We start from the raw sequence: 14,404 nt of genomic DNA, 5'->3' as shown, positions 1-14,404 counted from the left end.
TACTTTCAGGAAAGTCTCTAATTCAGCAGAAAATACTGTACCGTATACAGCTTGTTGCATTACTGTATGTACAAAATGTTTACCATATTATTAGTTTTGAAAGCAGGGATGTTAAAATAACTAAAATGAGAGAATATGAAGTTGTCATGGTGAACAAAAGACAGAAGCAAATATGCAGGTAACTCAGTTTATTCTTATACATGTAAGTGAAAGTCCGGTGATGAGTGAGTAGCTGGTGACACAGGGACTGGATGGTCAGCGAGATGTCCGTGGTGAAGTGCTGAAACCGTGAAACCCAGGTGAAGACGAAATCCGAAGAACAAGGAACAGGAACTGGAACATGAAACAGGAACGTCGACAAAACTGGGATAACACACGGGAGACATCAACCAACGATCTGACAATGAGAGAAAAGTGCGGTGAGGTTTTATAGGTGTTAGAATGAGCTGCAGCTGGAGTGTTGAATGAGATCAGCTGGATCGCTGATCATCCGGAATGAGTGCCACGCCCACTCACACACACACACACACACACACACACACACACAGAACAACAGTTACACGAGACAAGAAGGAAACAATGAATTTATGAACCGTGACAGTACCCCCCCCCCCTAGGAACGCCTCCTGGCGTCCCTAGGCTCCCTTACCTGTCGATTGTAATCATCAATAAGGGAGTGATCCAGAATGTCCCTGGCAGGTACCCAACTTCTCGCCTCCGGACCGTAACCTTCCCAGTCCACCAAGTACTGGACTCCGCGTCCCCTCCGCCTCATGTCCAGAATACGATTTACCGAATAGGTTGGTTCCCCGTCTACGAGACGCGGCGGTGGGGGAACCGGGGCTGGCGGATTAATACGGGAATAAAACACGGGTTTAATTTTGGATACATGAAACACGGGATGAATCCTCCTGTACACTGGAGGGAGGTTGAGGCGGACTGCCATCGGACTAATGATCTTGGTGACAGTGAACGGGCCGATAAATTTAGGAGCAAGTTTATTAGAAACGGAGCGGAGCGGAATGTTCTTGGTAGAAAGCCACACTTTTTGACCAACGACGTATACGGGAGGCCTAGACCGGTGGCGATCGGCTTTGGCCTTGGTGCGCGCTCCCACCTGGAGTAGAGTCTCGCGGGCTCTAGTCCAGGTGCGACGACACCTCTGGACAAATGCGTGGGCAGAGGGAACCGCGACTTCGGACTCCAGACTAGGAAACATTGGTGGCTGGTAACCTACACTACACTCAAACGGAGATAGGCCCGTAGATGACACTGGCAACGTATTGTGTGCGTACTCCACCATAGACAATTGCTGACTCCACGAGGAAGGATTCTTGGAAACCAGACATCGCAACGTTCTCTCCAGATCTTGGTTGGCTCTCTCAGTTTGCCCATTGCTCTGGGGATGAAACCCTGAGGACAGACTTACAGTCGCCCCTAATAATCTACAAAACTCTCGCCAAAATTTGGACACAAATTGAGGTCCTCTGTCGGAAACCACGTCTGTCGGGAGGCCATGTAAGCGAAAGACGTGATTAACGACGGTCAACGCTGTCTCCTTGGCTGTGGGTAATTTGGGCAAGGGAATAAAATGGGCCGCCTTCGAGAACCGGTCCACCACGGTCAAAACTACCGTGTTACCCCGAGAGGGTGGGAGGGCAGTGATAAAATCTAGCGAAATATGGGACCAGGGTCTCGAAGGGACAGGCAGCGGTTGGAGTAACCCATCTGGGGAACGATTGGAAGTCTTACCAGTGGCGCAAACTGAGCAAGCCAAAACAAAACTGTGAACATCACGAGCCATGAGTGGCCACCAGAATCGTTGCTTGACCAAAAACTTGGTACGATTAACTCCTGGATGACAAGCCACATTGGAACAATGCCCCCACTGAATAACGTCGGACCGTAATCCCTCCGGTACAAATAAGCGGTTCGGTGGGCAACCGGCCGGGGGCGTTACCCCTTCTAAGGCTCTCTTGACCTTCGATTCGACCTCCCATACGAGTGTGGAGACAAATAGATTCTCGGGTAAAATGCACTCGGGAGTAGACGGGCGTTCGGAACGATCAAAAATTCGCGATAAAGAATCGGGTTTGATGTTTTTGGAACCCGGGCGGTACGAGAGTGTAAAATCAAAACGTCCGAAAAAAAGTGCCCACCGAGCCTGCCTGGAGTTCAATCTTTTGGCAGTCTTAATGTATTCCAAATTCTTATGGTCTGTCCAGACGATAAAAGGTACCCCCGACCCTTCTAACCAGTGACGCCATTCTTCCAATGCTAACTTGACCGCCAACAATTCTCTGTTACCAATGTCATAATTGCATTCGGCAGGAGACAAACGATGGGACAAAAACGCGCATGGGTGCATTCTATCGTCTGAGGGAGAACGCTGAGAGATCACTGCACCTACCCCCACCTCTGACGCATCAACCTCCACCACGAACTGACGTGATGGATCAGGGGTAATCAAGATGGGAGCCGAAACAAAGCGACTCTTGAGTTTGGCAAACGCAGCCTTAGATGCGTCTGACCACCTGAACGTAGTTCTGGGGGAGGTCAAGGCAGTCAGAGGCGAGGCTAGTTGGCTGAAGTTGCGAATGAACCGCCGGTAGAAATTGGCGAACCCCAGAAACCGCTGTAGGGCCTTACGGGAATCTGGAGTTGGCCATTCCACCACAGCCTTAACCTTCTCCGGATCCATCCGAATTCCCTCAGCCGACACAATGTACCCTAGAAAAGAAACAGACTGTGCATGAAAATCGCATTTCTCCGCCTTGACAAAAAGCCCATTCTCTAACAACCTCTGAAGCACTCGTCGAACGTGCTGCACGTGTTCCTGGAGAGAAGATGAAAAAATCAATATGTCATCCAGGTAGACATATAGAAACTGGTCGACCATATCTCGCAGCACGTCATTGACGAGTGCTTGGAAGACTGCTGGGGAGTTGGACAGCCCGAAGGGCATGACCAAGTATTCAAAGTGCCCCCTGGGGGTGTTAAAAGCAGTCTTCCACTCATCCCCCTTCCTGATGCGGACCAAATGATAAGCATTACGTAAGTCCAATTTAGTGAAGACGGACGCTCCCTGCAACCTCTCGAAGGCTGAAGACATCAACGGCAAAGGATAGGTATTCTTTACCGTGATGCTGTTCAGCCCTCGGTAATCAATGCAAGGTCGCAGAGAACCATCCTTCTTCCCCACAAAAAAGAACCCCGCCCCCGCTGGAGAAGAGGAAGGACGGATGAACCCCGTTGCTAGAGAATCAGAAATATATTTCTCCATGGCCCCCCTCTCTGGAACAGAAAGCGAATATAACTTGCCCTTAGGCGGAGATTTACCTGGCAGTAAGTCTATTGCACAGTCATAGGGACGGTGCGGAGGAAGAGAAGCAGCCCGAGACTTACTGAACACTTCCTTCAGGTCCAGGTACTCCGTGGGCACGTTAGATAAATCCCCTGCCTCCTCCTGAAACACAGAGACAGAAACAGACGGACAGGCAGAGACAAGACAGGACTCATGACACTTAGTACTCCATTCAAACACCGTGCACTGCTGCCAGTCTATTTTGGGGTTGTGTTCGATGAGCCAGGGATGTCCTAGGACTATGGGTGCGAGAGGGGAGTCCAGTATGTAAAATGACAGGGTCTCAGTGTGGTTGCCAGATGTGATGAGCGTGACGGGTCCGGTGGTGAGTGAAATGTTAGGTAGATCTTGGCCATTGAGTGCGCGGACTTCAATCTTGCGGGTGAGTGGTAAGAGAGGAATTTGAAATCTGTGTGCAAACGTGTAGTCCATAAAATTACCCTCGGCCCCGGAATCCACCAGTGCTTGTCCGTCGTGCTCGTGAGCTGACCATCTCAGTCTTACTGGGAGGAGCGTCGATGTTGATGAGGTCTTCTCGGCGGAGATCCCACCCGACAGTCGCCTCAGAATTACTGCCGGGCCTGCCCCTTTAACTGGACAGCCGAAAGCGAAGTGTCCTGATGCCCCGCAGTACAGGCAGAGTCCTTGGGATCTCCGCCTTTCCTTCTCCTCCCGAGTAAGCTGAACAAAAGACAGAAGCAAATATGCAGGTAACTCAGTTTATTCTTATACATGTAAGTGAAAGTCCGGTGATGAGTGAGTAGCTGGTGACACAGGGACTGGATGGTCAGCGAGATGTCCGTGGTGAAGTGCTGAAACCGTGAAACCCAGGTGAAGACGAAATCCGAAGAACGAGGAACAGGAACTGGAACATGAAACAGGAACGTCGACAAAACTGGGATAACACACGGGAGACATCAACCAACGATCTGACAATGAGAGAAAAGTGCGGTGAGGTTTTATAGGTGTTAGAATGAGCTGCAGCTGGAGTGTTGAATGAGATCAGCTGGATCGCTGATCATCCGGAATGAGTGCCACGCCCACTCACACACACACACACACACACACACAGAACAACAGTTACACGAGACAAGAAGGAAACAATGAATTTATGAACCGTGACAGAAGTTTTATGTAACAAAGTTCGGGAGGAGCATGTTCAGGTAATCATCCAATCAGCACAAGAAATAGCCAGTATAAATAAAGCCTTCCCTTACCTCCTGTCTCATGACTAATTTCTCAGCATCCCGCCACCACCCCATCACCTCACATTCGGCTGGGTCTGCTCATAGATACCTATGATCTATACATTCATAGGGGGGAGTACTCTGGGGTCGGGCTGAATTCCAAGCTTGGAGCCCTCCCCCCGGACAGCAAGCCAAATATGCATTTTAATATTACATCAGATTTCATTAACGTGAACTCGTGAAATTCTGGTGTTTTGGTGAAAGAAAACATGTATAACCTGAATGAAGGCAAGTTTTGAGCTGTGTTGTGTTATGTAATGTCATGATTTTGGTGTTTCGGACTCCTCAATTGAAAAATGTAGCACCCATGTGCTTCTGGGAGAATCGTAGAGGTGTCTGCGTATGACCAAAGCATCCATAAACAACACTGTGATGAATATTATATTGCAGACGCAGGACTGATGTTGTCCTATGATCCTATCCAATATGAAGAGTCTCTCATTTCTTATCATATGCTGTGTTATATGATCCAGTGCACTCGTCGACCCAGTTCCAGTGTGCTGTAAAAATAACTAATACATGATAACACTACACAAATCTCCCCACCCCCACTCTTAAAAATAAATAAATAAATGTTGTATAAATGCAATGCTGCTCTTTTATTTCTCACTTGATGTTGTTGTTGGTTTCTTTGAATTCATGCAATCTAAAGCCTTTGGTCTTAGTTCACAGTCTCTGCTGGCTCTCTGGGACCGACCCTGTGTGCAGAATGAAAGATCTGACCTGAGAGTGTCTTTGCCATCTTATTTTATAAATATGACACAGATATTTGTGATTTGATGATCGTACACAGCATGCCTGGATTCATTTTCAGTGCAGACGAGCAAATAAACTGGTCAAGAACTGCATGAAAGAAAGTCTGCAAGGCTTCGGTTAAGAGCTGATACTCTGTTGTCCTACATTTGAAAGCTTTAAGATGTTTGTGCTTGTGTAAAGCAATTCAAGTGTCACAGTTATGTTCAGTTTGTTTTAGTGTTCATGGACTTTTAGTTTGTATTTAGCAGTTTTCTGTCTTCCTTTGTTCATTTTCCAGCTCCTCATTTGTTTCCATGTCCATCGTCATTATGGTTCAGCTGTTTAATTAATTAGCCTTGTCTCGATGTGTATTTAAAGTCCTCCTGTGGTGAAAACCAAGCTTTTAATGTTGTTTATGTGTCTATGTGGTGTTTTTAATATGCTTTAAGACAAACCATGTGTAAAATCATAAGTCGACAGCATTGCTGAGTCTCAAAAACACGCTTTGAAATCGCTGGTGTTTCTGACGTCACAAACTACCTTGTAACCTATTTAATTAAAAACATAATATAAAAAAATACTAATATAGTTGTTAAAAATAATAATCATTCATATTACTGTTATTATTAAAGTAAGCTACTTTAATGTATTGAATTTATGCTTATTAATATTAATAATATTGATAATTTATTTATTAATCATTTATTTATTTATTCTTTTTTTTTTTTCTTGTGATTTGGGAGTGTAATTTCATTCATGAGATTCATGTCTGCACTACAGATCATTCCTTTCACGGCTTTTCATCCACTCATGTTGGTCTGTAACACTTCAAGAAAATAAATTGTGATGGAAATCCTGCCAGACTACAATTGCCTTTTCAGTGGATCATATTTGTACTCGCTACATATGTAAGTATATTCATATAAAACATGAGTCATTAATGTCCAAAGCAGCACGCCTGTATAATGTCATCGTCAACAGATGGACTCCATCATATGTTATCTTCGAGCACATTCCCATCTCCCGCAGGACAGATACGAGATATGTAATGAACGTGAAGTGTGTTGAGCGCCTCTGGCCGATGTTGACTCTCATCTTATTCAAATATCTCTTTCATTGACAATCTATGTGCATCAGTAACAAAAACACCCTCTCAACAATGATTCTTCCCTATGGGATCTCTCAAGCAAAGATTAAACCTCAAGATTTACATAAAACCGAAACTGATCATAAAAAAATAGTGCAACCTTACCTGTGACAGCCTTAGAGGACACACTCACAGTTATCTATGACTTACCGTGCTTTAAGGCCATGATATACTTCAGGCAAAATCAAAGAACAAAACTGTGACATCATTTTGAACATAATCGGACCTTAGGTTTTACGAACTCTTTTTTACCCCTAAGCGAAAAAGAAAAAGAAAAACTTTTTCACAAATCCCAAACATCCAACTTTGCCGTGCAAGTCACCCCACATGATTTGTGGACCATGCACTCAAATACCAAAACTGGATTTACAATTTTCAACCAGACGAATGATACAGTACACGAAAACAGTAAAGGAGGGACACGAGCCACATCAAAGAGACTAGAAACGATATGCTTAAAACGGAGACATTTTTCCTTTGAGTTTTCCACATACAGACGACACCATTGTCAAAACAATCCCCATTCACACGGATCCGCGAAAATGACTAAAAACGCTGTATTCTGCTGCCAGGCCAGTAGATGGCGATGAAACACTATAGACTGAACACGTAATACGCATGTGCATGATGTCATTGTCTTGAGAGATTCGTGTTTTTGTTGTTTACATGGAGACCGTTTTAAATTTTTCAAAATTTAGCTTTTTCAGACACCCAAAACGCTGTTGTCATGTAAATGAGCGGCCAAAATGCATAAAACGTTTTTAGTTGAAAACGGTGTCGTGTAAACAGTCAGATGTTCCAGATGAGGGCCAGATCTGGGCCGACACTATGTTGCTGTCTGGGATCCTTAGTTTATATGTTATTATTATTTCCTGTGTTTAGTTACATTGGTCTACAATGCTAATTTGTTTCAATAGTAATTATTATCATCACCTGTGTCTTGTTGAGTTCCCTGAGTTCCTCGTTTACCTTTGTATTAAATGCCATTTCCTCACTTTCTGATTGAGTGTTATTATTACACTTGTTTGTAAAACTGTTGCATTTGCCTTCTTCTCTGCATCCGTTCTAGTTATATTCTTTGTTAATTTTGTTAATAACAGTAAAGCTGCACATTAGATCCTTGCCTCCTCTTCCTTTCCTGCCCCGCCGTGACACAAGGATCCTCTAATTTTGCACATGCTCATTTTCTTATAAATAATATAACGATCTAATTTGTCTCTCTCTTGCCTCTGAACATGTGGGCTGGTCAGTTTGGCATGTATGTGTAATGGGTGTCTTACTGAGGCTGTGGTTCTTTTCCTGAATTCTATGGCGCTGCCTTGGCAACCCTCATTAACACCCTTTCCTTCCTGAGAAACTGCTTTGTTCGTCATATAATATCACCCCACTGGGAATACACACTGTCTCAGGAGTTTTTATTGTTACCTGGTAACAGAAGGTCCAGACTGGCACGCTGATGTTGATCTCTGTGTCCATCTCTCTCATCTCAAATCATTTGTAGTGCCCAGAAGGATTGAGGCCCATGAAGGATGGTTCGGGTTGCTATGACTACTCGCTGGGAACAGACTGTACGGACGGGTTCAATGGAGGCTGTGAGCAGTTGTGTCTTCAGCAACTGGTTCCTCTTTCCGATGACCCGACATCCAGCAATGTGCTCATGTTCTGCGGGTGAGTGCATGCATTTTAATCCAAGCACAGAAATAGCTATATAACATGCACAAATACAATTCAATTCACGTTTATTTGTATAGCGCTTTTCACAATACACACCGTTTCAAAGCAGTCAAAGAGTCCACATTACAATTTAGAGTGATCTGTTATCAGAGGTAACTGTCTAGGTTATGTATTTCAGAAATGTACATATACAAATCAGAGTTAGCTAATTATAATTATATTTATTTTTTTAAACAATGTAATAATTTAAAACTGTCCGGCCTTCCAGAGAATGGATTAATTGTGTTAATCCATGTGTGTGTGTCACTCAGGTGTGTGCAGGAATACAAGCTCGCGGCTGACGGTCGCTCCTGTCTTCTTCTGGCCGATCACTGTGAAGGACCCAAGTGTGTGAGACAAGACTCACGCTTCAACGACACACTCTTCAGTGAGATGCTCCGTGGGTACAATAATAAAAGCCAACAGGTGATCCTGGGACAAGTCTTTCAGATGACCTTCAGGTGAGTTTTTGTCTTCGTGGTGTAAGCTTTTACAGTAGCACATTAGTTTAGGGTCCAGTTCTCACTGCATCAAGTTTCAGTTACCATAAAAATAGAAATCATGGTAAAACAACTCAGCAGCCATCATGTATTCCCATGAAGCATTGGGAATGACGAGTCGGTCTCCCTTCTGCAAATGCTGATGTTCTACAAGAACATATATCATATGTAAAATATGCAACAAGAATTCAATTAAATGTACTTATACTTCCACAATCATTTATTGTACATAAAAATGTTTGGGATCGTCAAAAAAAAGAAAAACCTAATTTACCACTTTGTTTACAATACATTAATCTCCAACGCGCATTCACGCAACAACATCTGCTCTCGCGTCAACACAACACACATCTAGTGAATGCGCATTGGAGATTAATATTTTGTATAATAAAGTGGTGAATTATGTTTTTTTGCACAAACAATCACTCACGTCGCTTCATAAAATTGAGGTTAAACCATTGGAGTCGCATGGATTATTTTAATGATGTCTTTACTACCTTTCTAGTCCTTGAAAGTGGTAGTTGCGCAGCTGTCAATGGAGGGACAGAAATCGCTCATATTTCATCAAAAAGATCTTCTGAAGATGAACGAAAGTCTTATGGGTTTGGAACAATATCAGTGTGAGTAATTAATGACATAATTTTCGTTTTAGGGTGAACTAACCCTTTAAACACTACATTTAAATGTCATGTAGTCATCTAGCTTTCTAGTTCATCATCACAAAGGTGATTAGTTAATTTCCTTAAGGCAGTGAATTTACCTTTAATCTCTCTATATTAACATTGTTAGAGCATGCACACTTTCAAATTAAGTTTTATATTGTACCCTAACTGATTTGAATTTCAGTCGCAATGCTTCATGGGATGCTTTGTCCAGTCCCTCATAAGAGCTGGTTGGTTTGGTGCTCTTTACTGAAGAGATTCTTTTTTAATCCCTATGGAGAAAATGAATGAAAATACAGCGGAAAATACTTGCACTCTGTAGCGGTATTCTGTGATCATTTCAAGACACATCAGTTATGTTTTGTAGGACTTTTTGGTCTAAAGTGATTTTGTTAAGCAAACACATTTCTCAAAGAGCCTCACATTTAATTTATAGCCTAAACAACTGCTTTCATGACCATTTCCAGCTGTCACTCTCACTTACATTAGATGTGTGATGCAGCCCAGCAGTTCTGCTGATGAACATAAAACACTCCATCTTTATTAACTTTATTATGTTGTGTGTCAGCGCGAATCCCAGCACTACTGTCACCACTGTCAAACAGACAAACAATGTCTGAAAATAAAGACAGATGCTTCGTGTGGAAAGATGCCTCGGCTGTTTTACACAACTGATCTCACTGGCCTTATACTAACAAGTAGAATATTGTACTATTATATAAAGGCTCTTATAATTGTCACAGTGTGGTTGCAGCAAGGATGAGTTTGAGCAGGATCTAGTTGCACTCAAATTAACACTCATTAGAGAGATCAAGATGCAGGAACAGAACAACCACTTAAAACAGACATAAGAATTAACCTGAACGGAGTATAAAGAGACTAAATGAGCGAGTTAACAAGGGGTAAGTGACACCATACCCTGCTAGTGTAACAAACAACTAGGAAACTAGGGAGCCGTTTACACCACACCATTTTCAGCTACGATTGTAATGAGTTTTGGCTGTTCATTTACACGACAACTGCATTTTGGGGGCCTGAAAACGCAAACTCTTGAAAACAATACTGTTACCGTCGTTTAAGTTTTTAATACATTGTTATCGTGTAAACATACCGAAAGTCACACACTATGTCAACTAAGGAAGACAGGAAATAAACACAGGAACTTGGAACAAACAAAACCAAACCAAAACAGACCATAAACCCGACAATAATGACATCACACTGTAGAATGCCATTTTTATATATTGTAGTTTATTCATAGTTATGGACACTTGTTTTCGCTACTTTTTATCTCACAGTTATGACTTTGTTTTCTCACGCAGTTGTGTTTACATCTTGCAATTCTGACCTTTTTTCCTCAGAATTGTGAGATGTAAACTTGCAATTGTGAGTTATAAAGTCAGAATTGTGAGTTGACATTTTTTTCTCAGAATTGCGAGTTTATATCTCACAATTTGAGAAAAAAATTGCAATTGCAAGTAAAAAGTCTGTATTTTATCCTTTTGATAAACTGATTGTTTTCGGCTGGTCCCTGATGTGTAGAAGCACTTGCTACTGCCAAAACACACATGACACACTGCTGTGAGCAAGTACTGCTGCTGTACAAGCATACATGAATTACCCATAGCAGATCTGTACAGGTGGAGCTGGGGAAGGGGGAGGGTTTCTGAGAGCACTGCACTGCTCAGGCAAATGCTGACGAATAATTTGAAGGTTGAGCTGCGAGCTCATTGGCTACTGATACAGCAGGAACCAATCAGCTGTGCCCTATAGAGATGATGTGATTGCAAGCAGATTGAGTTAATGACCGATCAGCCTGCGCCATCTAGAGTTTCATGACAGAACTTTGTATTAACGACATGAACATGTTCGGGAAACAATTGTGACTTGCTAGTTTGTGCAACGATGCATCGTACTACGGTGTTTAAGCAGCGAGTTATGCCGTTATCAGGAAACACACCCCTGATGGTGATATCTAGTTCTAGTTGTTTCATGTATCAACAATTAGCTTTATTAGAAGCCTGTTTAAACCTATTTGAAAGATTAAAAAAGGAATAATTTGGGGTTTAAGTGTCATTTTGATATAGCTAGATGAGCTGTAAATTAGTTTATTAAATTTCCCTTGTGACGTTACTGAAACCAGAAGCCTGCTGCATGCAAACATGTTCTATGTCTGTGCTTTTATGCTCTGAGTAGTTTGGTAAAGCTCAAAGGAAGGGGGAAATAGTGCACTTATTTTCAGCAAGAACACAATCTTCTCCACAGGCGGAAGGACAGCCGTGGATTACATTTTTTTCAGGAAGGCTCTGCCACGATTTGCCGTGGTCTTCCTTTATTTTCTGTAGTGTTTTGAAGGCAACAAAAGGATGTTTGAGCTGAGCGTGGTTTATTTGAACATGCTCTTATTAATCTCATGCCCCTGTTTAAAAGGATGAACTAAATGAGGGCACAGCATAGCTCACCTTGCCACATGCATCATAGCACAGTTATTAACAGTAACAACACATCTGCAAGAAGTTGTGCGTGTCATATTAAGCTTGCTCACTGGGTTTCGTATGACAGTATTCTCAGTAAATATTATTTGAACTTGGGTTTATTTTGAAAAATGCTGTGCATATATATTCAATTTTTTTATTTTTTTATTTTTTTATTTAGATTTAGAATTAGAAGTTAATACTGTCCATAATGGATTTAGTACATAATTGCCACCTTTGTAATCAGTAATTGTAATTTACTTAACACATTCTTAAATATCACAATTTGGGAGACCTTGGCATCAAAAAGTTTGAAATCTCCTGAATTAAAAACATCATGCACATGTTGTTTTTCACACCAACTTTTGGTCAAAAAAATTGAAAAATATGAACTTGCAATATTGCAATACTGAAGAGCATTTACACTGTTGAGCATTAGCTTTGTGTGAGGAAAAGACGAAATTGAAGCCATTATTTGTTGATAGTGTTCCCCTCTGATATACAGTAGCAATGCCAAGGTCATGGGCTTGATTCCCAGGTAAACTTAGATGAAAGTTAGCCATGTTTTTTATAACTTAAGTGCCCCCATTCCCCCATTAAGTTATAAAAACATTATTATTGATTAACATTTTTCTCTATTTGTGGTTGTAGTGTACTCGTCTGCCTCTAGCCTTTGTTTGACCCTAATCACACTGTTTTTCTCGAGGGGTTCGCGTCCTCCACATCACTTCAGATGCTTTGATATGTAGATGCATCTCTTTACCAACCACAAATCCAGTGTCAGGAGACGTGACTCAGATCTGATGCGGCCTGAGGGGCTACAGATGCTTTCAATCACATTTTACTCGTGATGATAATGCTCATTAAACATTATGCCTCATATTAGTGATATTTATGTAGCTTTGGCTGTATGCATCCATGGAAACAGTTTGTGGAAATTAGTCATTAGCAGCAGAGTGCCAGTAATGATATAACAAACAACATTCAGGCAAATTTGATTTGTGCAGAATGGAATATCATTAATAATGATGTTTGCTTTTGGCAAATTAGGGAAACGGGTGTTTCCTTGGTAACATTTTCAATACCTTTCATTAATAATAATTTACAAATAATTTGTAATGTTTTGAACTGTAAGCCGTTTTATAAATTCAAATATGAATACATTTGAAAATATATTAAAGTTTCATGATATTTCTGAATATTTTATCTAGGTATATAACCTAGAAGTTGTATCACTCCATATTAAAGAACTGTGTGTGATATTTACTGCATTATAAGTCACATCATGAACCTGTAGCGTTGCAAATGCGCAAATTATATTTGAGCGCTATGATCTCCTCGAGGGGAAGATAATCAGTGAATAAAGTCTGTTCCTCATACAGAACTATTGTAAGACTTGGATTATAGCACATCCCTTATGAAAAAGAAGTGCACTTAAATGTACTGAATGTGCATTTGTCATAAAAGGATATAAAAAAGAGAGATACATTTTAAATAACTATGTTTTAATCTTTTGTTGTACTTTAAAGAAATACACTTGACATGTTGACTAACATACTAAAGCACATGTAAGGTACTTGTCTGTAATATTACTATGTTAAACATAAATATGTATTTAAGTGGGTCAAAAACACTCTAAAGTTTAGCTAATTGCATTTATTAAAAATGTAAACTATAATACATGTTCATGTAAGGTCCCGATGAAATCAAAATTTTAGTTTTTTGGCTTTCAGTATGAATACGTTAGTCTTCCTGTTATCTATAAGCTACTGTGCTCCAAAACAATGACAAATTCACATTTAGAAGATATAAGTGTTCAAAACTCACAGTCTCTCACTTCCGGCAATACGGATCAGTGATTTTGATGACATCACTCTGCACTTCAGCTTCTCATCAGATTTTCTGTCCAATCAAATGCTCTCTAGAATCTGAAGCTCCGCCCCCTACATTATAAATAGACGCTGAAGCCGTGGCTGAAATCGGTCAGTTGTTCACACATTTACTATTTTCTACACTGTGAATATCACATAGTGCACTATATAGGGGATAGGGAACGATTCAGAAAGTGCAAGTCTGGTTTGACATTAGTCTCCGCCACAGCTTCGGCCCAGAGACACGATACACAGAGCGGATCAAATGATCAAGACCAGACTCAGACCAGAAAACACATCGGACCCATTTGAATTCAACACAAAATGCTGTATTTTAAAGCGATATGTTGGAGATTAGGAGGAAACTGCGGCTTTACTGAGCTCAACAGCTCTGGCCGAGCTGTGATTTAAACTAAACGCCATTGGCTATTTTAGAAAAGAGGAGGAGCTGTTTGAAATGTCCCGCCCTGTCTTCCTGTTTCAGTGGGTTGGGGTGACAATGACAGGATTTTTTATTTTTGGGTGAACTACTCCTTGGTGGTGGTGGAGAAACTGAAAATCTCTTCATCTGAGACTGGCCTTCATGGATAGATGCTCTTTGAGCTGACAGCCACTGCACACCTGTCCCAGCATGCCTTTCTCCTCGGGCTCCTCGGAGATCTGCATCAGGACGGCCTCAGCGACTAATAGA

The 14,404-nt window shown here is 41.6% G+C and overlaps 1 protein-coding gene across 3 annotated transcripts in view; it reads left to right on the top strand.

Annotated features, from left to right (window-relative positions):
• Positions 1-14,404, top strand: part of astn2 (astrotactin 2) — a 445,829-nt gene that overhangs the window by 306,152 nt on the left and 125,273 nt on the right. For all 3 annotated transcript variants that reach the window (XM_084114345.1, XM_084114344.1, XM_084114346.1), the window contains 2 exons: positions 7,995-8,161; positions 8,479-8,667. In XM_084114345.1, coding sequence (XP_083970471.1) covers positions 7,995-8,161; positions 8,479-8,667 — 356 coding nt within the window. The remainder of the gene's footprint in view (positions 1-7,994; positions 8,162-8,478; positions 8,668-14,404) is intronic.

Source organism: Abramis brama (assembly GCF_963993115.1).
Source record: "Abramis brama genome assembly, chromosome: 5".
NCBI classification, from domain to species: domain Eukaryota; kingdom Metazoa; phylum Chordata; class Actinopteri; order Cypriniformes; family Leuciscidae; genus Abramis; species Abramis brama.
The sequence above is the reverse complement of the archived record's forward strand: the minus strand, read 5'-3'. Positions and strand labels throughout refer to the sequence as shown.